Source organism: Glycine soja, chromosome 9 (genome assembly GCF_004193775.1).
Source record: "Glycine soja cultivar W05 chromosome 9, ASM419377v2, whole genome shotgun sequence".
NCBI lineage: Eukaryota > Viridiplantae > Streptophyta > Magnoliopsida > Fabales > Fabaceae > Glycine > Glycine soja.
Window position 1 is genome coordinate 2,322,779 of NC_041010.1, and position 27,322 is coordinate 2,350,100.

General features: G+C 32.9%; 3 protein-coding genes across 4 annotated transcripts; all 3 read right to left on the reverse strand.

Moving 5' to 3' along the window:
• Window positions 1–176: 176 nt before the first annotated feature.
• On the reverse strand, window positions 177–12,856 carry LOC114425484 (twinkle homolog protein, chloroplastic/mitochondrial-like). Its single transcript, XM_028392421.1, has 21 exons — window positions 12,416–12,856; window positions 12,184–12,314; window positions 11,608–11,663; window positions 11,442–11,499; window positions 11,252–11,353; window positions 10,147–10,230; window positions 9,438–9,518; window positions 8,451–8,516; window positions 8,251–8,370; window positions 8,066–8,113; window positions 7,886–7,971; window positions 7,370–7,430; window positions 6,614–6,796; window positions 5,584–5,715; window positions 4,449–4,510; window positions 3,244–3,327; window positions 2,434–2,565; window positions 1,686–1,782; window positions 1,483–1,617; window positions 1,340–1,407; window positions 177–723 (listed from the first exon to the last, which is right to left on the reverse strand). Exons 1-21 carry the CDS (start codon window positions 12,672–12,674, stop codon window positions 666–668), a joined length of 2,103 nt encoding a protein of 700 aa, XP_028248222.1. The 5' UTR covers window positions 12,675–12,856; the 3' UTR covers window positions 177–665.
• A 902-nt stretch (window positions 12,857–13,758) lies between these two features.
• On the reverse strand, window positions 13,759–16,830 carry LOC114367128 (uncharacterized protein PFB0145c-like). The gene is made up of 5 exons (XM_028324234.1): window positions 16,479–16,830; window positions 16,264–16,375; window positions 15,410–15,483; window positions 14,697–15,317; window positions 13,759–14,030 (listed from the first exon to the last, which is right to left on the reverse strand). The coding sequence occupies exons 1-5, from the start codon at window positions 16,698–16,700 to the stop codon at window positions 13,908–13,910; spliced, it is 1,152 nt and encodes a 383-aa protein (XP_028180035.1). The 5' UTR covers window positions 16,701–16,830; the 3' UTR covers window positions 13,759–13,907.
• A 2,589-nt stretch (window positions 16,831–19,419) lies between these two features.
• LOC114425001 (primase homolog protein) lies at window positions 19,420–27,131 on the reverse strand. Of its 2 annotated transcripts, none has more exons than XM_028391712.1 (13): window positions 26,832–27,129; window positions 26,288–26,424; window positions 26,124–26,179; window positions 25,983–26,034; window positions 25,774–25,878; window positions 24,336–24,416; window positions 23,004–23,084; window positions 21,827–21,892; window positions 21,596–21,712; window positions 20,854–20,901; window positions 20,675–20,760; window positions 20,251–20,311; window positions 19,420–19,816 (listed from the first exon to the last, which is right to left on the reverse strand). In XM_028391712.1, exons 1-13 carry the CDS (start codon window positions 26,992–26,994, stop codon window positions 19,742–19,744), a joined length of 1,128 nt encoding a protein of 375 aa, XP_028247513.1. In that variant the 5' UTR covers window positions 26,995–27,129; the 3' UTR covers window positions 19,420–19,741. The 2 variants fall into 2 exon arrangements, 1 of the variants encoding a protein (XP_028247513.1); XR_003669173.1 differs by having other exon boundaries at window positions 19,467–19,816; window positions 20,854–20,905; window positions 26,832–27,131.
• Window positions 27,132–27,322: the final 191 nt, after the last annotated feature.

A 27,322-nucleotide genomic window follows, 5' to 3' on the forward strand; every position in this document is an offset into this window, starting at 1 on the left:
ATGTGATCCAATTTCAAAAGGAGATGATCATTTTGTGCAACGCTAAGGAAAAATAACCATCAACAGTCATTAACTCAATTGCCCAACATACAAAATTAGCAATTCCCGAGTTTGCAAATTGCGACTCGTTTCAATCACTTTACACGTTATCTACTATCATTTTGTATAAAAAAAAGTAAGGACCAAAGCAAATAACAATTTTATAAAATCATTAAAATGAGTGTTTTCTAAAGTCAAGAACTGCATGGACTAAAATAGGACTTGCAGAATTATAAACAGCCTCTAAAAAAGCAATTATAGCTCTCGTCCAATTGAGATCCAAGGGATTGCAACAAAGAAATCTTTCTATACCTATACAAGGATTAAAATGCAGTACTTCAAAATTAAATTAAGATGTAATCCTAACACGTATAAAAGGATGCATATAGGAAACAAGATCTTCAAATAACCAAGTCAAATAATGATATGATACAGCCAATTTTCACAACCGATGTTAAGATGTTATCCAGCATTGTTGTTGATCCCGACCTGGCACCCCAAGTGAAAAAATCGTAGCCATGTTTAGACACGATCCGATCCGAGTATCCGATGTTACTTGATTATACAACATTCTTGCTGATCAGTGACCACTATAACAGCCTACCAAAATATTACTTGTCTCATTGCTATCTCTTTCTATCAGCTGGTCTGTTGTTATCAGATGGCGTGTACTCACCAGTAACCCTGCCATTTGCCAAAGAAAATCAGCTACCATTAAACAAACACTAATTGCCCGGGATTTTTTTGAGAAATGCTAGTGACATACTCTCTAACATACTCGTTTGAACATATTGTCTACTATTGGTTGTAATTTTTGTAGGTCTCAGTTAGTATTTAATGAACCTCTCTTAATTTTGTAGTTTTTAATAAATTTAAACCAATGATAGTGTTAGTAAAATTGTGTTAGAGAAAGTGTGTTGGTAACATTTTTGTTTAAACAAAAAAGTGCCAAACATGAGGAAAATTGCTTGCACAAACAGACCCCTCAAACCCCAAGTCAATGAAGTAATTGGATAACACCTTAATCCCACTATGACTTTTCTAGTTTTCCGAGTGATTCATTTGAGTACCAAAGTGTAACTGTGAGGGGTTTGTGAGGATAAAATCTTTGCAAGTATTCACAGAAGAAAACCTATGATGAGAGGTGCTGTTTATGTCACAGTGCAAGTGGCGATGACTCACAAGAAACTAGGAAGCGTGAACATAGTGTGAGATTACAATAAGTTTCATCATAAACCCTGATCATGTACTAATAGTTGAATGCATGTTAGCACAGTAATCAAGGCAAAAATATATTTACCTATTATACAACAACATGGCTTCACCTATTGTCCCTGCAACCTTATTCCGTACCTTTCGAACACAAACCTGAAGCAAGCCTAAGTTAGTATATTTTGTTTAGTATGATACCTAAATAAGCACAATAATGCAACAAACACTCACCTGTACTTGATCAATAGGCCCAGATTCAGGATCCCGATTACGGTGAATAACAATTCCATTGTCACACTTATTTATGAAGTGTGCACTTCCACTTATATCATAGAGATTGGGAGGATCCCCAACCCAATTATGCAGCTATTAAATGAGGAACATCAGAAAGAGTAAAATGAAAAACGATCAAACCAAAGCTGTTTGTTACCAACCTGCCTAGGATGTGCCACAAACCAAACATGGCATCCATGATGTTGGGCAAAACGCTTGATTAAGGTAAGCATCTGGCTCACATATTCTGTTTCAGTCCTGCATGTTTGCAACAAATAAATTAACATCAATAATCAATTATCCATCCATTATCTAGACAACAATAAAGGTAGCTGGCAACAGAAAGAATAATCAGGGTAACACAGTATGTTCTTAGAGAGAGATTGATTTTAGTACAAATGCAAAACAAGAAGTGTTTTCTATTAGACCTTTATCCCCCCACCCCGCTTGATTAAGGTAAGCTTACCCAGAAGCACTTCTAGGAAGAAAAAACCTAAATGAGTTTTTGCATAAGCTCAAATTTACTTGTGCACATACTAATTTGTAGAAGTTCTCTCATCTAATTTGTAGAACTTCTACTTCTACAAATTAGCTTATGGAGAAGCTCATTTCATTTTTTCTTATTTTTTCTCCTAAAAGTACTTCTGGATAAGCTTACCCAAACAGACCCATTTCAAAATAAATGTTAGTTATCACAGATAATGTATGACGAGATGAAAGCCTTGGATTCCAATCACAATATTCAGATATATTTCTTGTTCTATAATTTCAATTGTAGTTCTCTGATATAAATTCATAGCGGATGAAAGGAATTCTCTAGGCAGTTCCCAGTATTCAAAAGAGTTCACGTACAACTTAAACAAAAGCAAAACAAAATCAAAGTTTAGAATAAGTTATTAAGAGAATTACTGGTTTGGGGGTCGTTGATGATCCAGCTCATTGTAAGGATCAATTACAAGTCCACGCACCCCATGCCTTAATACAGCAGCTTTTGCAAGATCAAGAACCCAACTTATATTTGGAAGGGAGTTATCTTCACACCTAGTATCAACAACCAAGTAGCCAAGCACTAAATTTCATCAGTACAAGTTAAATTACTAATTTAAAATACCGGTGTAACCAAATGTAGGTATTGTACAGTGATTACAGTCTACTTGACACGAACTGCAAAAGCAAGCAGTTTTGACATAATTCAAACATAAAGCTAAGATAAAAAGGTTCATGTCAGGATCCCCCGTCATTCATTTCTATGAAACCATTTCAAAGGCTTAGAAGAATAAACTAAGGAGACCTAAAAATTTATGCATCAACATTGGTACCCAACAAGGATTAAAATTTCAGTCTGATTATTTTATGTGCATGCATCATGTATGTTGTGGCCACCACCTTAAGTACATTGGCCCACACAACACACAACTATAACCACAATTTGAAACCCCAATACCCAATATTAAGGAAACAAAGATTTAATTTAATGGTACTACTAAAGAAAATTCAGTTCTAATAAATGAGTCAAATGCACTAAATTTTATTGCCGCTTCACTTATACCTTCATTTAGAAAGATTTTCCCCTTAATATTTGAAATTTTTAAAAAATATGAAGAAAAAAATCAACAGTGCCACTAATCATAACAAGCATCAAGCTAAAAATGCACAAATGATTGAATATGGTATTCCACAAGTTATAACTACAAGCTGGGCTCCTTGTAATGGACTTACCTTATGAGAGAGAAAGTATCACTTAACCAGAGCTTGCCCTGTTCAAATTCCTCCACACTCATCCGTTCAACACTTTCACCGTAACTATCATTAGATCAATAAGTCAATTAAGATAATCAAATATATATATATATATATATATAGAGAGAGAGAGAGAGAGGAGGAGGAGGAGGAAGAGAGGGGGGGTGGGGGGGGGGAGCAAATTACACCAAGAGTAACTCTATAAGAGTTGCTCCTCGTCCTCTCCATTTATTTTCTTAAAATCTAATGGTTCTAATAAGTAACTAAACAATTTAGATTTCCAAAAAAAAATGAATGGTGAGAATGGAAAGTAACTCTTTTGTAGTTAATCTTAGAGTAACTCGACCCTTCCCCATATATAAGGAGGGATCAAGTTACTCCACATTCCACTCCCAACCCTTAAATTTTTATAATTGGAAGGTTAAAGCCAAGTTACTCATTATAATCAATAGATTAACAGAAAATAAAGGATTGGAATGAAGAGTAACTCTTTTAAAATTACTCTTGGAGTAACTTGATCGCTCATATATATTGCAATTTTAGCAAGAAACAAAGGAAAATTATTGTAAAAATTAGAGATGCCATACCACATGTTTCAATACTAAATGATAGGGAAATTAATAAAGACATCAAGCACAAAATACATTTGAGGAGGTTATAATTGAGAAAAGCACTATGAGATATTTGAGACTGCAAATAAACTAGTTATTCTCTATGGTAGTGAATGTTAGGCTTTAAAGGGACAGGAAAAAGTGGGAGTAACAAAAATGAGAGTGTTAAAATGGATATGTGACCGTACAAGAAAACACAAGATACAAATATATACGTGGAGATAATGATGTGACACCTATCAAGGAAAAGATGGCAGAAAATTGGTTAAAAGATGGTTTGGACATATTCAAAGGCTGAATGCAATAGTAAGGAGTGTAGATCACATGGTTTTTAACTTTGTAAAAAGGAGTAGAGGGAGCTTAAGGACATTGGAGAAAATTATTGAAAGGGATCTCATGGTAAATAATATGAGAATTTAATTTTTAATTGAGCCTAATGACATCATTTTTTCGTGTAACCAACCTCACCTAGTGGAATAAGGCTATTTTGTTGTAATAAAGCAATAAATAACAAAGGGCTGACAAAAAGATGACCAAACAGTATAAATCATAAAAATATTATGCAAAGCTCACCGTTCATTAAAGAAAGGCTTCTTCAAGTGTTTCTCCAAAAGTTTTCGAGCATGTTCTCTAACCTATATATAGGGCAGTCAAAAAAGAATCAGAAAAAAATGCACAAATTCTGACTGGAATGTAAGAGGCAATGATTTTAAAACTGATTATTGTCCGCATGGCAAATATGCTACAACCAGGCACGTAATGGATAAAATTGGAGAAAATGACAGAATTTAACACAGGTTCAACCAGCAGGAACTTCAGTCAAACAAATAAATAGTGAAGATTACAAAGAGCAGCCACTCAAAACTGAAACTGCAATCCCAAAATAGCCAACACTCACTTTTGGGATGACCAAACTATGGAATTAACAAGACATATATAGGTACATCAATACGTACTCCAAACACAAGCCAAAAACAAAAGGTTCTTCTAAAATAAGAAAAAAACAGCTGTAAGAGCTTTCCAATATATCTGCATATCTGACATATAGACCACTCCTAAATGTAAACATCTATTGCAGACAGTAATTTGAGCTTGAGATGTGAGCAGAGCACAAGCCCAATTTACCTTGTACTGATTTTTTTTTAGGAATAGAGCATCATACACCAGGATACCTAGTTAACTACATGTAGCCAACCCCACCAAATGAGAAGAGCTTTTGTTTATAGTTAACATGAAGAAATATGTTGGAGATTGGAGACAAATAGAATAGTTTTATTCACCCAATGATGTTTATGCAATATTGAGCATCCAGAACCAGTTAAGTCAATCAACGATTTCTGAAACACATTCAGTTAACTTATTGTCCAACAAATAACAATCATTACATACAACAAATAAAGTAAAACTAGAGGGAGAAAGAGAATCAATTTATTTACTTTTCTTATCTGAGAAGATCTCTGAATAACAGAAACTAACCATAAAATCACAATAGAAATACATGAGTAAGCACAGGACCACATGTATTACCATACTATTACCACAAATATCTAAACCTAATCCACTATTTCATAATCACTTAAAAGAGTGCAAAAAATATCCTGATCAAGGAAAGAAAGGTATGATTCTTGTTCCAGTTGCAAATAGCAAATGCAAACATTTTTTGGTGAATAGAAACATAATTTTGAAAGTCATCAATGAACAATCTAACCTTGTTCTCCATAGAACAAAGTGCAAATTTCCAGCCGGCAATTTCATTAAGATTGCAAAGAAGAGCATCAATCCACTCACTCTTCCCGGAATTAGGAACTCCAGTTACTATGGTCAGTTCTCCTGGTACAACCTGATAAAAGTAATTTAATAGAACAATATCAGGATCTACAATTCCATACAAAGAAAAAGGGTTGCATTGTTATATGCTATGTAACATACTTTTGTTAAGAAAAAAAATTGATGAATAGATAAAATCACAACCCCATGGGATAATACTTTGTCATTTTTGTTAGCAGATCAAATCACAGATATGAAATTATGAAGTAGTCAAGGATACATTTAAAAGTATGATATAGAATCACAAACATTAATTTCAAATCAATTAATTATTTTTCATATAAAATTCCATCAACAACTATTGCAAATGTTGTGCTGATGAGCAAGGAACTGGAAATATGTATTTTACAATTAAAGGCTGATACATGATTCCAATATCCCACTAAATACAAACTCAAAACCATTGTTCTTTTTCAAATAATAATACAATCACAATTCATAACATATTACACCTTTCCTTGATGCCTGGTGACACATTGAACAGTTTAATAAATCTACTTACCAGTCATAATACAAAAACAGATAAAACTTAAATCTAACAGAATTACATGATGCTGGCATCCTAATTATTTGGTAAGCACACAAAATAATATTCTAAACCAATTTGAATTCTAAAAGAATCGGAATTGAAATCAAAATCCACTGTTTTAATTCCAATTCTAACATCCAAACAGACCCTAATATCTTGGGTGGAGATATTCTTTAATATCTTGAATTTTTTAATTTTCAATTTTTCTCTTTATTACATGGGTGTTAATCTAGTCACATTAATAGGACAACCTGCATTGTTGTTTGATATACTATTATCTGTAAGTAAATAAGTAAATAAATAAATAAACAAAAAAAAACAAATATACAACAAAATGTTCATCATATTAAGAAAATATAGGAATGTAATAAACTGCCCTTACATTGTATAAGTCATTCAGATTATTCCACCCAGTTGAGATACCAATGTCGTATCCTAAGGTTCGATGGTAATATGCATCAATCTCATCAAAGTAATCTCTGAAGTTAAACAATCCACGTATTGGATATAATTCAGCATTCTCAATCACTTCCTTGAGTGCATCAGGGCCCAAATACATGAGAACCTGTGAATAAGTTATAGGGGGGATAATTATGTAGGTGTTTGGAAACACATCATAGGAAATAAAAATCTATCAGCAAGCTGTCCCAGAAAAAAAAAAATATATACATACACACACACGCGCGCGCGCACACACACACACACATATATATATATATATATAAAATAAGCTAATCCAAACAGGTATGTCAATAAAACCAAGCACACTAGACCAACATGAATAGCATACACCAGCCAGTAAAATGTATATTTATAACCTTGAGTTTGCAGTCTAAGTTTCTAACTTTCTAATCTAGTCTACTAATATAAGCATTAACATTAACAATAATAAATTCACAGACAATGCATGTAAACATGAAGCTGATTAAGAGTAACCATTACAGTTCTATCTGTCACATGCATCTTCATTCATAGTTCATAGTCACTTGACAATCAAAATAAGAGTTGTCTACAGAAAAGTTACAAAAGCATCATTTCTTTTCAATATTTTGGGGTTTTATTTTTTAGGGGACAAGAGTGAGAAGAAAGGTGCAGGTGAAGGTGAAGGGGAACTTGGGCATGCAAATTGATATCTGACCTCATTTGCATCTTTGCAATTGTCTGACCTTGATTTTCTAGGCCACCTGACCCGCCAGCATCTGCAACCACCCAAGAGAGAAAGGTTTAAAAAAATGTGAAACAAGCATGAAAAGAGAAAAACAACCCTCCCATAATTTTTTTAAAATGTAAAAACAATGAATAAACTAAATGCATAGAACAGTGAAAACAGCCATTCTGTCTTGTCTAGCCGTGAAGATGTTGAAACAATAACAATATCAACATCACATAAAAGATTTACAGTGACACCCAAAACATGCAAAAGCAACTAAAAATAGTTTATCTATACAACATTTTGGCCACTTTCTAGATTCAAAATTACTCACCCAAATACAATAAATACACAGCACATATAAAGTAAAATGAAACTACTACCAAAAAATATAGGCATCATCTGCTAATTGAAAGCATAACTGCATGAGATTTTCTCAAATAGATCAATGATTATGATAATTTATATAAGTGATAAATAAAATCAAGACAAAAACATTCTAACTTTTCTTTTCCAATGCGGCGTGCAAGCTCCTCAGCCAAGGCTTGACCAGGTGGATCCCCATCAGTGGCAAGTATAACCCGAGTTGCCTATCAATATAAACATTGAGAAACATAATGAGGAGAGTTTATGGAAGCTGTTTCTTTCTGCACATTCAAAAGAAAGAAATAATAATTAACAAACCTTCTTTAGTTCATCTTTACAGTTCCACAGATACTGATACTTTTTGTCCTAGCTTTACAGAATTAGAAATATGACAGGAGCATTAGCTTATAAATGCGACCACAGTAAGACTGACAACACATAAGAAAATGAAAAATTACACAAATAATATTACAGATACAGTATATTAAGAATAAAAAAAAGACCTTATCCTGAGGTGGCAACTCCTCCTTTGAGGAGACTGATGGAGGTGCACCATCAGGAACACTGACACAATTGAAGAAGCCAGCTTCTTCCATTGCCAGCTTGTCCATTTCACCTTCGACCTACAGCGTTAAACCAATATACTAAGCATAAAGCAAAACTTTAACCTTCACATAATTTCTACAGAGTACAAAATACATACAATGATGATGTCATTATGTCCCACAATGTCATCTAATCCATAAAAGATCTTTTCAGTATTTGCTTCCTGAAATAAAAGGATATTATGGGAAAGATGTAATTGTCATAAAATCAGAAAAATATAATGTGTACATAAAAACAAATTTGGCAACGGACAGAAAACATATGTTAAGATTTAAGATAATATGAAAAAAATATCTTCTAGGCTTCCAGCATAATTTAATTATTCTGTTAGAGACATAATATAAAGCCGTTCATATGTCTTCATCAAACAATTTAAGCTTTTGGGATAGTTAGTTCATGACATGGTATCAAAGACTCTATGACCAAATGGTCTAGAGTTTGATACTTGTTTCCCCCACTATAGTAATAAGAAAAAGAATTTCAGCACAAGGGAGCTAGGGCTATGCATTATCCACACATCAAGCCCAAAGGGCTCATGTCAGGGAGCATGTTAGAAATGTAACATAAAATCATTCATGTGTCTTCACCTAACAGTCTAAGCCTTGATGATAGCTGGTTGTCGTGACATATACAATGAACACGACTATTTAAAGCTAAAGAGGATGAAGGAAAGAGAGAAGTAGAAGAGAATAAGGAAAGCAAAACAATGGCTTTGTAGTTTGTACCTATTGGCCAGCTTATCAAAAACTAATAACAATGATGATGATGAGAGCAGAAAGATAAAGATGGAAATAATTATCTAGATTTATTTTATTTTATTTGATTGATTGTATTTACAACTGCATACTATACATAAATTGAGGTTACAAGGACGTAAGAGTAGGAGCTCAGTGCACATGCCCATAACTAAAAGGCACCAACACTAATAATCTAAACAAAAAACTTCCATGTTCACATAATTAGTAGGAGAGATGTTATTTTAATTATGCTCACCAAAATATGTAAAGATGTTTACCATCACTGTTATTTTAACTTTCAAATTTCAATGCTAATTAATTCTCAGCATCATCAGTAATTGCAATACCTGCCAAAACATTTTGTTGATGTCTCGATACTTGCAACTAATAAGCCCTCCATTTTGATGATACGGGAATGCAATCACAATCTACCAAACATATGTTACAGAAACAGTCAGTAACAGGTCAGTCACTTGTAAAGTAAAAGAGTGGGATAGAACAGTAGCTACATTAAGAAAGTAAATGCTTATATATTACCCTTAGAAATAGTTGAACTTTCAAGGTAGTATCTCTGTTAAATAAAATCAATAGAAATCTTTGCCTAATTAATCAATAAGTGTTGTTGAAAACTGAAAAATAACATTAAATAGAAACTGTCATTTTTAACACTGCCTATTCAATCAGCTAGTAGGTGTAAATGATATCAGTCATATCATCAAATTCAAAGTTAATACATATACACCAAGGGGCATTTTCTGGTAAATAAAACCAAAACCAACCTCAAATGTTTGCTTTTGGATCTCTTTTTCAATCAAAGAAACCAGACAATCATAAGGAATTTTAATGTAGAGGAACTACCATACATGGAAGATACATATTCATATTCAGAATATTATATCCCTAATTCTTTTATCATTTGAAAAAGTATGTAAAATCTGTTCTGTCTTGATAAGAGTACCATCAAACTTATGCTGTTTACTAACTGGATCATTATTATCTTAAAAATTAATATTCTATATCACTCAAATTAAGCTCGTAATTTAGCGGTAAACTGACCTGATCATCATATTTTCTCTGCTTCACACCATTTCTCTCCAGAGTCTGTTTTGAAATCAAGCGCTCAGAAAAGTACGTGACCAGCTGAAACAGGGCAAACAAAGTCGCATTCACCACATTGATTGGAAATGAACAAAAAATATTATCAATACAATTGAAAGACTAACTATATGATAAATAAAACATAAAAGCAGGACCCATTAGGTATCAATTCTAATCACTAAAGGCTTGTTTGCATTTCTGTTTATAGTTTTTTTTATCATCATACTTCTGTTTATAGAGAGCAACAACCCACACCACTTTGTGTTTGTTACTTTCAAAAAATACAGGTTTAGTTTCATGCATATCCAGAACAAATAGGCCATAACTAAATGCAGAGAACAGAAACAATATGAGAAAACAATGGTTCTGCTGCCAAGACATAAAGCACTCAAATAGCATAGCAGGGACACAAATTAGCAATAAATATCAGCATATTCAATAGACACACAGTTGTAATGGGACAGGATCAAATTCAATTGACGATAAGTGTCAAACTTGGCAAAATTAAACCTTTAATAACTTTTTACAAACATTAATTTTATAAATCCAACCATAGCATTAAAAGTTCTCATGAAATATATCAAGTCCAAAAATTTTATACAATTTAAAAACTAGTTGATACTTCTTGCACCACTTTATTTAAACACTAAATGTGTTTTCCACACATTTGGTTTCACATTTTGCTATTATCTCAAATGTGAAAATGTTTCCAACTCTGTTTCTAACAAAAGGCAACTTTGATGTAGCTTTTAAATTTGGGTCGACAAATTTATACTGTTTCACTACAAACTTCTTTTGATTCTTTTGAAACAAAAGCTTCAAAACATAAATCACTTCACTTCAAACTAAATTTTAACCAAAATCACTTCACTTCAAACTAAATTTTAACCAAAATCATTTCACAAAATCATCTAAAATCAAGAAACACTCACCCAAACATACACTAAGCAACAGAGGACAGGATTTAGTCATGAGAAATATCTGCCCTTCAAATGACTAGTATAGCTCACCCAAAAAATTATAAAGTGCTGGGACAAAATTAGCTAAGGTAAAATTTAATAACCTCATCACAAAGTGGTTCTAGTTCCAATTCCTCCTCTGTGATTTTTCTTATCTTTTTAACCGGGGCTAGTTGAGTTCTTGCAGAATTGCTACCAGCAAAGGCCTACAGAAGAAGGTAGAAAAATGAACCAAATACCACATCTGCCTGTGTTAATCAGGACCTGACCTGCTGGAAAATGACAATATTTAACCTGTGTACTGCCTTTCCACCCACACTTTCCGCGAAAGCAATTCCATGCAGCAGATCCACTAAAACTCAAAATTTGCCAAAATTAAAACAAAGTAGATGTCCGATCAGCTATGAAATAGAAATTATAGAATCAGATAAGTTTATGAAATAAATGATAAATCTCATACCCATCTGGTGCAATGTAAAGAGATAAGCTCCTTTCTTCCTGGTCGCCACCTAGGCACTAATAAAAAAATAATATTAATGGCACATCTACCAAATGCAAAAATCACCTTCAAATCCCACTGGGGATGTATGAAATGTGATCCATGTAAGGAAAATGAACTACTCTCACTACATAGTCCCACTATCCCAGAGCAAAATGGAGACTAGAATCAAACAAATTAAATGCATTGGTGTGAAACACTCTTATCGATTCACTCTTTCGGGGATTGTCATTTTTAATAGAATAATCTACTCCCTCAACTCAAAAATAAAAATTGCCCCTTCAAATAATCACCGTATGACAAACTTCCAATTCGATACCAAAAAAGGAAATTTGTACACAACTCCACACCTGAAACATGATCAACAACAAAGACACGTTTTTTGTCTCGAGTGAAACAGCTATTTGGGGACAGACAAAGGTCTAACAAAACTGCAAAACTTTCCAAAGCATCTAAACATCACAGTTGACAAGTCCTACATGAAAAGCTTCTAATGTTCAAAAAACATTCAACTTTGAAGAAAGGTAAGAGACACACCTCAGGACAAAGCAAGTGATTGTACTGCCCTGGCTCACACATTTCAGTTTCCACTCCAATAGCCTCCAACTTCTTTTTCAAAATATTTAACTGCAACTCCATATTCTTCTCCACAGGGCTCTCCAATTGAACTTGGGGTGGGGAAAACAAAACCAGCAACATTACAGGTTAGCAACATTAAACACATATTTAAGGTTGTTCTGTCCCCAACAGCAAAAGGGCACCATCTTACCTGGTCTAGGGATGCTGGCTTGAGAGGCACCGTGGTAGCCGTTGGTTCTGAGTGGCAATGGAGGGTTCCTTGAAATGGGTTTGGAACAGAACACGGTGAAGAAGGGTCTGTGGCAGGGAAAACGGTGCCGTTGGGAAAAGAGAGTGTTTTTGAGGTTTGGGAATGGAGAAGAGTGGAAGAAGGTTTGAGTGGTCATGGTGGTGAGTTTTGAGGAGGTGAATAATAAGGGACGTAGGGTGTGGGAATAACGAAGACGCATGCTTCTTTCTTATTTCCTTACTGCAGAGAGTTTTTGTTATGTGTGGTGTTTCTCTAACAGGGCTTCATGGTGTTTGTGAGTGGAAGTGGCAGAGAGGGTTTTGCCGTTTTGGTCTAAGACTCTCAACTTTGAAGTCCAAAGAGAAAGTCTACACACAAAATCATTGGTGTTGTGTGTATAGCTTAGGGTACTAATGAGTTAGACCATATATGATTTTGTGTGTAGTTAAATAGAACGCGGAATCTTGTATTACTTTGTCAATCATTTGAGTTAGAAAATTTTGAAATATAAGTAAACTAATATTTAAATATATATTTATATATAATTATAATTATAGTTTATAATTATTTTTAAATCTATAATCATAGTATAATTAAAAAAATTTAAGAAATAAATTATTTTCAATATATAAATTATTTTTTTATAATTTATAATAAATAATTTAAATTATGATATATATAATTTTTTAAAAAATTGAAATAGATAGGTTATAATTGTCTCCTACACTTGCTTTTTCGCAATATTTTTTATTAATTATTTGGTATATTGTGTTTTTTAATTTTGTTTGTGCCTTATTTAGTAGTTACTTGTTTAATAAATTGTTCATCTCAAGCTAGCTAATCTGATAAGTCCAATGTTGAGAAGCTCAAATGCAATATAAAGGGCTCCAAAACCATAAAGCTTGGTTCCAAATCTTGAGATTTTGAAGGCAAAGAGGCCAGGGACATTTGGGTGGTGACTTCCATGCTTGTGTTGTGGATTAATCTTCCCTTATCTTTCTATTAGATTCTCCTTTTCCCATGACTATGAGTAGATAAAGTCATTCTTGTTGAGGTTTGATGTAACTAGATCTCATTCTATGTAATTACTACATTATTTTTATTCAATAAAGTATGTCATTATTTTCCTTCATCATTCAAACATTCATAGTCTACTAACTTTACTATTAATTACCCAAATATCGCAATGTCTCTGTGGAGGCAACTTTACTCGTTATTATTGTTACTTGAGTGATTTGATACACTTGTCATTAGAAATTATTTACTTCATTAGAAAATTAGAATGTTAACAAGATTAAAAGATCTACCAGAAGGGCTAAGAATGAATCAATACCTAACAGAAAGCTCATTCATAATACATAGTTTACACAAGGAGCATATAATACAAAAGTCGCGTGTACAAGACTAACATATCCTAAGTAACACACTAAAAGTTATCGGAAGGTGTCATCTGTCATGTGACCCTTACAGAGGACTTCAGTTTTGGAACCTTGAAGCCGGAAGAGAACAGTTTCGGAGTCTCAGAAGTGGGAATAACTGGAGCCTCTTTCCTCTTCATGCTTTTTGTTTTTGTCCCCTGGACATTAAGATTCAGGAAGTTATATAAAACAAAGAAGTAACGCATTCTTTTTCTCAATTATAACAAAATCAAGAAGTTATATAAATTTAAAACTATCAACTATCACTCTCAACATGACACACAGGAAGTACCAAGAAGTGATATTGGAGAAGAATACCCATCCACATTACTAGAACATGACATAATGATGGGAAATTGTATATAAATCTAAACTTTCCTCTCAGATATGCTAAATAAGGCAGCTCAATGAGCAGTAAATATGCTAAACTGTCTTGTATCAGGTTGACAAGTTATTGTGGAATGCATGAAGTTGCAAATTTAGAAATGGATATCTAATAAAGCAGAAAAGAGTATTTGCAGACAATAAAAGGAAAATCATGGAATGGGGGAACTCATACAATGAACACGCATTTCAATTGAAATGAATATATTATGTTGTCATACTTTAGCAGAAAATTCTATCATTTGGATTTTGAAAGCAGGGTACCACTAACATACACCATGTTCCAAGAACAAAATCCTGAGCTCGAAGTATTGATCCATAAAAAAGAAAGCCAACAGTAACCAATGGTACCACCAGCGAAGAACATGAATGATAGAAGGCAGAAAAAATTAACAGGACAATATAGGAAGATAAGCAATTAGTAAAAGAGCAGGTCATACCTTTTCAGAGGATTTGGCAGGAACTGGAGCATCAGGAGTACATATTTCTTTTTTCAGAGTCATATTTCTTCTACTCTTGTTGCTCTTAACAACTCCTGACTCAGGTGCTTTAGTTCCTTCTGTGCAGCGATTTAAAACAGATGGTGTAACTTGGCTGTTCCTGAACTTTCTTAAAGATTCCAACTCCACTGAGAGTTCAGATATTTCATTGTTCAATCTTTTTGTCTCAGCTTCCATCTCAGCCATTTTACTTTGTAACTCTGATATTTTACTATCCTTTTCATAATTTTCAGACTGTAGCTGCTCCATGCTAGAAACAAGTATCTTTATCTTTTCATTTGCTTTTTCTACTTCAGCTTCTTTAGTCCTTAATTTATCAGCATAATCATTCTCCATTACATTATATTGATTCCACATAAATTTCTTTTCTGCCAAGAGTGTCGTCACCTCCGAATATTTTTCTAAAGCAAGCTTATCATATTCACCTTTTAACCTACTAAATTCATCTTTGTTTTCACTGGAATACTTCTCTTTTTCTGCAGTATTCCTAGTGGACATGTTCCCTCTATCCGTGCTTCCTTTCTTCTTCAAGTCAGTATCCTTAAATGCTGTTCCTTGATCCTGTTAAAAAGGTGACTGCTCAGCATAATGTAAAGCATAAGAAATTTTTAAAAAACTCAATAAATATGCAAGGCTGACAACAAATAACATACTTCTCCATTAGAGGATTTACAAGAAAGGATTTCAAACCAGGCTTTAAAATCCGCCAACTCATCCTCTGCATGCTCTGCAATCAGAAGATAAATGAACACAAGTCAATAAATGCAGTTAAAACAATTTCAAATAATAATTCAAACCCCTATGTTTCAACTACTGACAACTTTCCCTTGAGTAGCAAAAATCAAAGATATTGATAATTTAAACCATCTTAACCAAAAAATGAAACTAAAAAATCTCCATAGCATGTGCTAGGAGAGATCCATCATCCAGGATCAGGAACTTTCAAAATGGGTCCTCCAATCCAGAATTTAACCACCTAAGCCAACTCTTACAGTCATGTACTATCATGTAAAGTTATTCACATTTGGGAAATGCAAATAATCCCTATCTAAGTATCATGTACCATGTACCATGTTACATCCAGGACCTTTCCAAGATTGACAGTAGAAATTCACCTTATAAGCCATTTCTTCTAGTCACAGATCAGATAAAATTGTTCAAATTCAAGAAATTATTAATGTAACTCTTCTCCTATGCAAATAATTCCAGTATGGGGTCAAAGTGAATGCATGTTCTCTAGTGTCCCCCAAAAACTCAACTCAGGCACTTCAAATAACAAAAATCTACATCATACCAAGAAACTATCCATAACAAAAAATCCACAACAATCTCCATCCTTGATAGAAGCAAACAACAAAACCAACTTTCTACTCCTTGAAGGCAAAACATTCAGGAATAAAACATCAAATTCAGAATCTAACACCAAGAACCAAAACCAAACATTTCCCCCGTAAAATTAGGGCAAAATTAAAAACTTTTTACAAGAAATCAAAGAAAAATGACTGACCTAAAATCCATTTCAACATAGCAGCCTCTCTGTGCTTCAAACTAAGCGCAAAATCCGCCTTTGCCGCCTCGAGCGACTGTTTCTTCTCCTCAAACGTCAACATCCCATTCATCTACACAAACAGTGGCAATGAAAACATAAAAAACAGTACAAAACACACCTCTTTATTTAAAATTTTAGGGAAACCCTAAAAAGAGAAAAGAACAATTGCTTACCTGAGAAATTTGATCCTTGTGACATCGAACATCGGAGACCCACCCTTCGTGCTGCATTCGAAGGCGGTCTTCGAGAAACTTGTGGCGGCTCGCGAAGGAGTGAAGCTGGTTCTGCTGGCTGCACACCATCTGAACCAGCGATTTGAAGATGTTGCTCCAGTTTCTGCGTTCCGAAGAAACGACGTCGTTGTTGGAGGGTTCTGCTTTTCTGGACGTGCGCATCGTGAAATTCAGAGAAAAGCGCGACTGGGTGAGTGAAGAATTTGAAATTGGAAGAAGTGAAAGAGAAGAGAAGCGACAAAATTCTAAATGGCGAGAGAATTGCAAGTTACAACGGTCGAATTTTTAGTACAGCAATTTCAAAAACTTGATTGCGTTTGTTTCAGTCTTAACCTTTACGACCCGGCGGCCCAATAAGTACTCTTAGGCTTTTTCTAAACACATTCCTCTTTACTTGTACACCTCCTATCTCTTATTATTTTTCAATAAGTGGAAGGGGTGTAAAAGTATAAATGGAAGGTGTATTTACCATAAACCTTCTCTTACACTCGTGCTCAAAGGTGGGGTTGGGTCCGTGTGGGACAAGACTCTTTCTATTTACACTCATTTTTCGCTAAATACACAAATACCCCCTTTCTACCTCCCACCTACCCATTATACCATTTTCCCTTAAAGATGTACACCCATTTTTTTTCTTTCTGGAAATGTATTTCCAAAATTAAATGTACCTATTCTGGAAGTATGTTTTTTTTTAATAAAATATCACTTAGGAATTAAGATCGTTGAATAGAAATACAAAAAAAAAATCATTGACAAGATAAACACTTATCTTATACTTATGTTTGTTAATTTTATTTTTGCCCTATCATTGAGGTTCTTTAAATCCTATCTAAAATCTTATTTTAAATCTATCCTTATTATTCTTTAAATCCTAATTTTAAATCATATTCACCGTGTATTCATTATATAATATTGTGTTTTCATCAATAACATATAAATTTTTGTGTTTTCCTTCATGTGATATTATGTAAGGTATGATCATGACTAACTTCATCTATTATACACCTTAATTGTAAAGCAAAACTTTTGATGATGGTTTTTTCCTTTAAGTGCATTCATTCATTTTCTAATTCAAGTCTATGTTAATGATTTAAGTCCCAATCCTCAATGACTCTTAAGTACTTTGATTGAGGTATAATTTATCATTACCAAAAATAACGTATGCCATTCTGGAAATGTATATATGAAACAATAAATTATAGTTTCAAAGATATATTTCTAGAATAGGTATATTTAATCTTGAAAATATATTTCTGAAAAGAAAAAAGAGATGTACATCTTCAAGGAAAAAGAATGTTTAAGTACTTTTGACGACTTCTTTCACTGTAAATAAAATATTTTAATTCTTTATTTCTTTTTTAATTTATTCATTGTAAAAATTTATTTATTTTTACTTTATTCCCCGTGGTTAGCTAGTTGTGTGGAGTACTAACATTATTAATGACGATGATGTCATCTTCATGTCATGTCATTTATACTAATGATAAAGAAAATACTCTCATTTGGTGTATAAATTTTACTAGACCATTTTACCCTTTGTTAATTTTTAAATTTTTATTACTTCTCCTAATAATTTACTCACTACTCTCATGTTAGTTTTTTTTCTATTTTTTTTCTTTCCTTTTTATTTTGTTAAAATAGGGAGTGGCACCAAGTGTCTCTCTCCACTAGTCAAATGATAATGTCATCACTTATTAATGTTATGAAAAAATGTTCAACCAACAAATGACGATGTCATCAAAAGTGTTATCATTGTAATGATATCATCATGTACTAAAAAAAGTGACATATTTTTAAAGACTAAATTTTAAAAAAAAAATCAAGAAAAAAAATTTCACTAAAATCCAAACTTTACCAATTACAAAGGAAAGAAAAACACATTTTATCCTTTTTATTTTATAGTTCCAACAAATATAACATTTTTTTTAATTTAATCCTTAATGACATTATTGTGATAACACAACATTTTTTATGACATCATTATTTGTTGATTTGACATATCATGATGTTATGTTGACGTCATCGTTGCTACACTTAATAGAATAAATTAATGATAGAGACTAAAACAAATAAATAATAATAATAATAATAATAATAATAAGAACTAAAAAAATAAATGACCAAAAAAATATAGGAATTAAAATGTTATCTTTGTCTATAAATTACCTTTTTCTATTTTTACATCTTAATATAGGTGATGTTATATGTTAAATAATAAATTTATAACAAAAAGTTATAAAGTTAAAAAATATTGAATAACTAATTTCCAACATTCATGTTTTTAAACAAATCATCAAATTCAGATTTTAAATTTAACTTGTTTAAATAAATTAATCGAACTCTCAAAACAGTTTTTTTTAAGTCAAGGAAATGTAAGTATTCCTACAGATAAAAAAATATATATACTACAATTCTTTTCTTTTCTTTTATCTGCAAAGAATATCATTAAAGAGAGAGCATTTGATGAGTAAGGAGTACACATGTAAGGCTCTAGCTCAAAAATACTAGAGTGGGGCTGCCTGACATATGTCTAGCAAAACATTCTAGCTCAATGCTGCCACCCTTTTCCATCCACTGCTGCAGTGAGTATAAACTTCCATTTCCATAGTCCCTTTATCACATATCCTTTTGTGAAATACTCCTTTTTATGGAAAATTTTAAACATTGCTCCGGTCATTCTATTAGATTATCACGTATCCCATCTTAATTGCCATCTGCAACTATTCTTAATTAATTTTACATGTGGTTATTATACTATGAACTTAAAATTTTGACTCCATCTTCTCTTTCTATAAGTAATCATATAATTAATCATGAATGGCAGAAACTTGGGGACAATAAGGTGGTTTTTCCATAATTCACAATTAGAAATAACCACGTATGACTTGCAAATAATCATTTGATTAAGATGCTATTCTGAAGGTCATATATAGTCAAAAGTATTTCATTTCTGACCCTTAAAGAGCCCAATTAAAATCTCATAACACACTGCCCACATACACTTGAAATACTGACACTAAACAACTAAAATTTAGCCACCAAATAAATGAGATATCTCGATACCCAATTTAATTAAAAATAATACGAATATGGTCACACTACTTTACATTTTTTTGTATGACTAAACTTTTGTAGTAGTTCAGGCATATGCATGGTTTTCATCATGAGCACTGAAATCTATCCACTTTCATAGATGAAATTACCTAATTGGCATTTGCATATGGCTCTGCATTTTCAACTAATTTCTTCAAAGCATCAGCTCCCATGTATTTGAGAACCTAGGCTCATAAACCATGGTTGAATAATTATATTGTTGAGGTATTTATTGCATTTGAAAGGTGAAAAATACAAATACAAATACAAACATAATAGTATGTCATGTCGAGCACTACTAGCAGCACACTACTTCCAATACACCCTCTTTATTAGTTAAAATTTATTAAAAACTACAAAATCATGAATGAGGTTCATTAAATATGAAGTGAGCCCTACAAAATTTTGCATTTTCCAATAAATATTAACTAATACTAAGTAACAAATAATGTATTCAAAAGAGTGTTAGAGATTGTGTTACTAGCATTTCTCATGTCACTAATTGAGCCTGGAGAGTTCATTTTTAAGAAGCTCCAAAATCCATTAGTGAACTGATTTTTTTCAGTTACCCTACGGAGGGAAGATAATATGAATAATATACAAAAAGCCAGAGTTATACCTCATTTGCATCTTTGAAAGAGCTGAATTCATCTTTCTTTGGCCAGAGTACTCTCCAACATCTGATGCCCAAAAAAAAGGAAGGAAAATAAGTAGACAAATGCAAAGTACATGACACAATTGAAAAAGTAAAGCAAAAGTGAACATTTATTATTTCACATGCCTCAAGTGCGGGAAAAGAACAGAATGCATAACCTATCCTTAGATCCCTTAGATCCATTAAACTTTCTGAACCATTATTAGAGTGCCAGATTTGGTTCGCATTTTGATTTATTAGTTAGATATGGACAACTTTGCATGCATGAACCTAATACATTAAGTAGTTGAGGTACCATGAATATGTGTCTTGAACCTTGATTATTGACAGGATATATTTTGTACTTACACACTGTTTAACATGGAAAATAAATGACAGGATATACAACCTTTCTCGCCCAAGGCGCCGTGCCAGCTCTTCCGCTAAAGCTTGACCTGGTGGATCATTATCAGTTGCCAGGATAATGCGAACTGCCTAAAAAAACAGAGAGAGGAAACCAAACTACTAAGCAGTTCACTTCTGTGTTAGAAAGATCTAATTGAATGGGAAGAAACCAAATGTGTGTACCTTATCCAAGTACTCTTTGCAGTTCCACAGGTATCGAAATGCAGTGTCCTGACTTCATAGAGACAAGCACACACAAATTAACATATTATAAAAGCTAGAGTAACATAAACAGAATTTATACGTAATGGCAATATAACACATTTTCAAAGAATAAGCAAGCTATATTTGGACAATTTTGCAATAAAGGCAATTTGCTATGATTAGTAGGTAAAAGGAAAAAACAGAAATCCGTTTAGATAGATTCTTCTTTTCAAAATTAAGAATTATAACTTATAATGTTTCTTAGAATGAAAGTGGCTCCAAAACAAAAAAGATCTCTCTTGAAACAATTAGTATCTATATCAAAATGATTTGTACTTTGACTCTTTGTTATTACATTTTCAATTACCCCAGACTCAGTAGAATAAAAATGAAAAATTAGAAGAGCAAATTAGTCTGGATATTTGAAATAATCCTGAAGAAGTGAGAATGGGTAAGTCACAAAATAACTTTGCAATTCATCAATCATAATGAACACATTGACAAACCTGCAGAGTGGCCAATTACATTTCATTAGGTACTTAAGACCACGTCTAATATATTTTATATATAGATATATGGATAGATACACACAAAGAAAGATTTTGATGAAAGAAAAAGAAGACAAGAAGTATTATGGATGTTTGCATCATTAAGGCATTACATTGAATATTCACTCAGCCTTACAAGAGAAGTGAAAACAAATTTTAATAACACCCCAAACCTTTTCAATTGGTGGCAAATCTTTTGAAGAAACCTTTTCTGGTGCACCCACTGGAACACTAACACAATTCTGAAAGCCAGCCTCCTCGAGTGAAAGTTTATCAATTTCCCCTTCAACCTATCATCATCATTGGACTGTAAGAATAGCTATAATTCTTTTTTTTTCAGCTTTCATTTGGAAATTGATGGCAAAAGAAGATAAGGATGGGAAAAGTAAGTGAACAAAATTTACAATGATGATCTCAGAGGCTTGACTAATGTCATCTATTCCATACAGTATCTTGTCCGCGCCTTTTCCCTGAAAATCAAATTTAACATTTGAATGATAAACATCAGGTTACTTAATACTTAGTATTAAGATCAATTATACTTCATATCAAAATGTGCTTGTTTAAAGTAACCCTCAACTTGGTCCTCCAAAGATTAGGGTGCCACCACATTAACCCTCTACAGATTTGTGACCAAATTATTTTATTCCCTTAAAAACTAGGTATCAACACATTAACCCTCCACAGATTTGTTACCATATTGTTCCTTTCATGTCACCACTTTAGTCTTCTACAAGGATGAATATGGTGAAATATTGGACTTTATAAGGACTAATTTAATAAAAATCTCTAAAGGACTAATGTGATGACATGTTAATCTTTTGAAGGATTAATTTAGTGACAAAAATAGTGACAACAGTCCCACATTCTCTATTTGTAATCATTGTAAGTAGTGTAAATTATTCTTTTAGTAGAACAGTATTATAATTATTGTAAATTGAGTTTTATTTTACGAACGGAATTAATTAACAATTATTTACTCTAGCCTATATATTATATTGTTGCTTATAGCTTTGTATTATTCATTTTCTCAGAAATAATATTATTCCCTTTTCATTCAAGAAATTTGCAAAGGGTTTTCCTTAATCTTTGGAGGATCAACTAGAGGGTTTACACTAATTTTTTAACTCATACAAGCAACAAAGCATTAGAAGATTCCAGAAACAATTATAGGCTCTTATACATTCATCTGTAAGCAATTAATCTTATAAATGTACTGATATGGCTGATGATTGCTAAATTACGGTTGCTTGGTCAGCGATAAAAATAGCATCAAGCAGTGATTCTCAGCTGTTAGCAGAATTTTTTCATATAGATTTGTATATATTCCCCCTAAACATTTTCTACAAATGAAAGTGTAGGCAAGGAGAAAAATTAAGCTTCATACTTGCATCCTTTCTTTTCCATCTCTAACACCACAATTGCCTTTTTTTCATCAAATATACATGAAATGCTTGGGGTGATTTCGAAATACATAATTTATATGCTGTTATTGTTTCAATTACAATTACATTATATGAGGTAACTCAAGTTTAAAGCTCCAGATTAACATCCTAACATGGTTCAAATTAGAAAAGTTACCTGCCAAAATCTTTTCTCCATTGTTCTGTACTTGCAACCAACAAGCAACCCATTTTGTTTATAAGTAAAAGCAATGACAGTCTGCAAAAAAATTCAATACACAATGATGTTTAGAACTTCTAAGGTTGTGTTTGTATTGACATTTAGCATGTTTAACACCAAAGCTTCCTCTCAGTAAAATTGCATTCAATGTGCATTGGAACGCAAAAAATACTTAAACCAAACACACACTAACTAGTTAAGTTCTTAAGAATTAAACCATGTATAAAAATAGGATTATATTCCTAAATGAAAGCTTTAATGGTCATAAATTGATGGAGCATGCATTATTCTTCTGCTGGACCTGGTTTAAAAACCTGGAAAGAGGATTCGATATCCCATTTCACTCATGGTCTAGCAGTATTAGAGATGTTTTTTGTACTCAGGGGGAGAATAGTATATAAAATGTACAGTTTTGAGGGTGGGTGGTTACCTAGTTAATAGCCAGATCTTTGGTTCTCTAATACTTATTCTGTATATTGTCTTAGCTAACCATAGGTCTGCTCTCGTTGATGCTAGGCTGTTTGTAAATCAGTACCACTTGTACTGCTTTCATTAATATATATAATATGTCTACTTTTGCCGATAAAAAAAAAACATGTATAAAAATGTTTACAAAAATACCATGTAAAAACAACTAAGACAACAAAGAGAAGAAACAACAATGATTATGATCATTGGCAAGATCCTTTCATGATCTTTAAGCCATGAAAACTAAAGAAAAATTTACTTCTACGAGAGAAAAAAAAATATAGGCACTACCTCTCTGGTTCAAGTAAAAGGATATAATTCCTCCACAGTAGTATAACCCTAAACTTGCACACATCCTTAAACCCTTGATTATACAAATTCGTAAGCAGTGGTACATACACATCCATGCATATGCTGGATGTCTCTCAGTATTATTAAGTCATGGCAGTATTCATTCAATTCAATTGTGAATAATTAATTTTGCCAACAGAATACCAACTTTAAAGTAATCAAATATCAATATAACTTTATTTAGCCATTATTATATTGCCATCAACTATATTCCAAACCTAAAGCCACTGCTTTAGGTTAAAAATCCAAAAACATACTTCACATCCATCTTTATGCACTTAATATCAGTCTTTTAATTAAGATTACAGGACAAAGTTCATGATGCCAAGATCATTGAAGATTTTTTTCCCTTATGAAATGGTATATAACCTGTGAGATCTAAATTCAGTTTTTCTAGAAATTAAAAAAATAATAATTTTACAATCATAAAACAAGAACTTGGAGGTTTTATAACAGAACAGTTGAAAATACCTTATTGTTAGACAATTGTCTTACAGCATTTCTGCTCAGGGTTTTCTCTGATATCAATCTCTCTCCAAAATAAGCAACAACCTAAAATAGGGAAAAAGCAAATCAATACATAAGCAAATAATTCGACTAACACTTGAAGGTTGCAATATATTGACCGAAGCACATAAAGAAACAAGCTTTGCTAACTTGATAAGGCAATACATTAATACTCGTTCAAGATAGTAGCTTTACCTTCCTCGCTCACACTTGGCCATACCAAAGTGATTTAACCACATTTACTAGGTAGCATGATTGAATCTTGGACAAAATATTTCTAAGCCTCTATTGGACCTTCAATATTGAGATATTAATTAAAAAGCCACATGTTATGAAAATTGGTGAGACACTTTATACTAGCTGTTTGAGGGCCATATAGGGAGAAAAAGTAGTGTTATTATTGGAATCAATTTGACCTTTGAACATAAGTAGAGGTGGATAATACTGAACCTTAGTTTGAAGTGTCAAGTGAATGCTCTATTATTAAGACAATTCCCCTTAACAATTGGGAGAATAATGCCAAAAGCACAAGAAAGTCAAACCCTGTGTCTATTTCAGCTACAAAATAGTAATTATAAAATTGTAATTTGCACAGTGTGGTGATTTATATGTAGTGAGAGAGGTCCAAGTTGGGAGTGTTGTGGCATATCACAATGTGTGCTTTGATTCACTTTTTTCTGTGTCTGTCAACGGTTTTTGCTTGACTGTGTCAGGATTTAGGCAAGACTTTTTGTCAATTATGTGGTGGACGCAAGATAAATTGGGCGATATCAGACAGTCTTGTATTGAGACCTTCTGCTAGAACTTCAATGCAGCAGGAAAACCAGTATGCACTTATGTTTATTATCGTGTTCTATTCTATCAAGTTTTATGTTGTTTGGGGGTTGCATCAGACATCAGTTGTCTTGGTGTCGAAGTTGTAGGTGAGTATATCATTTTGAAGAAAAATACAAGATTTAATGGGGCATTGATTTATGGACAATGTTAATAAGGGAGATAGTAGTTACTAAACGAACCTGTCAGAGTGATAAAAACCATGTATCGTATAGATTTTTGAGTGGTAGGCACACAAAACATGGTGTACAGGCAATTGATCAAAGCTTATACCAATATCTTGTCAGTTTCAGATTAGGTGGTTGCTGCAAGAATTCGTTTTATATAAAGGATATCACTCTTTGAGGTGGTGTTCATGTTGGGGGGGTTGCTCTATGGATGTCAATATGCTTTTGTATTTGGATTCATTTTTAGCTTAGGAAGAGTCACACCTTGTGCTCTTTTCTAGGCTGTTGCTATTGAGAACAAAGAGAAGATCAGTACAATTCATAAGATAATCAATTTTCACTACTTCACTAGAATAGCAGTAAAATAACAGCTGGATTCTCAGAATAAGCAAGTTGAATACCTCAGGACCAAGTGGTTCCAATCCTAAGCTCTCCTCTGCTAATTGCCTATATAAATTGGCATTAGTACAAACCCCACTGTACAATTCCTTGTCATCTGCAGAAACCTAAAACCAAAAATAATCATGTAGAAGTAGTTTGTCTTTGTTACCCCATTACAAGTTTTTATGTTTGAAAGGAGACATAAATTTATAAATCCATGTTATGTCACCTGACCAGCCCAACCACATTGAGCTCGAAAACACCTCCACATTGCAAATTCACTACATCACACATTTTCCAGAACACATCACGTCAAAACACAAACAACTATCACCAGTCACCACACACAAAGCAGGTAGATGAAGAATACCAATCAGAGATAATGTGAAAAGACAAACTCCTCTCCTTTAACTGCCCACCTTTGCACTAGCATATCAAAGCAAACAAGATTCAGAAACCTACTTATAAACCAAATACATACATAAGACTTGGTACAGAAAATGGATTAGATTTTTAGGAAGAAAAAAATTATACTTTTGGACAAAACAGGTTATGGTACTTCCCAGGCAAACAAGACTTTTCCAAGTTGATACCAAGAAGTTCCATTTTCTGCTTCAATAATTTCACTTTAGGTGCATCAAACGAACTGTCCACAACCTGCTCCGCCCCACCTTCAAAAATAAACAATGATAGTGTAAAGGCAAAGGATTTTTACATTGTCATTTAATCACAAACTGTTGAGTATGATAAATTTGTCAACTTTTACAATGATAACGCAGATTTTTTAAAAAAGAATAAATAGTGTATACATGGATAGTGTTAAAAAATAATTATATTGTCATCCAATCCAATCACAAACTAACATGTATGTGAATTTGTTAGCTTTTACAATAACTGTCTTAAAAGTCACACTAAAAACACAAAAAAAAAAAAATCTTTCACAGTAATAATGCATAGAAATTAAACTCTGAAAAAAAAAACTGAATCCATTAGGCTGCCCAGAAAAAATCACCAATAGCCCTAATAAATGGGGGAAAAGGGTATCACGAGAGAAGAAAAACGAGGGAAAATGAAGAACCTGGAGAAGTGGGCAGAGTGGTGGCACGAGCTACTGAATGACACCAAACGGGGCATAGTCTTGGGGATAACACTGTTGCTGCATGTTTTGTTCTGGGAAGTAACTTGGAGAAAAGGGAATGAGTGAGAGGAAGACACAGCCATTGATTTTGAAAAACCAACATGTTTTGTTTTTACTTTTAATTTAGTTTAGTTTAGTTTTGTTTTGTTTGAGGTTTCATCGCTGGTTCTGGAATCCCTGTCTCTGTGTTTATCTTTAATCAGTGAACAGATATTTTGGCCTCAAACAACGCACAACGCACAACGCAATCTTTTTACGGTTTTTCCAATGACTATGGAATATGGATGCATTTTTATAAAACTTAGGAGAAATGATTTTTTTGTGTAAAACTATATGAAAAGTATTTAATATTTATATTTTAAAAATAATTTAACACAGTCTTGCAAAAGAATATAACTTAACACAGTTAATAAAATATATTTGTATCTAAT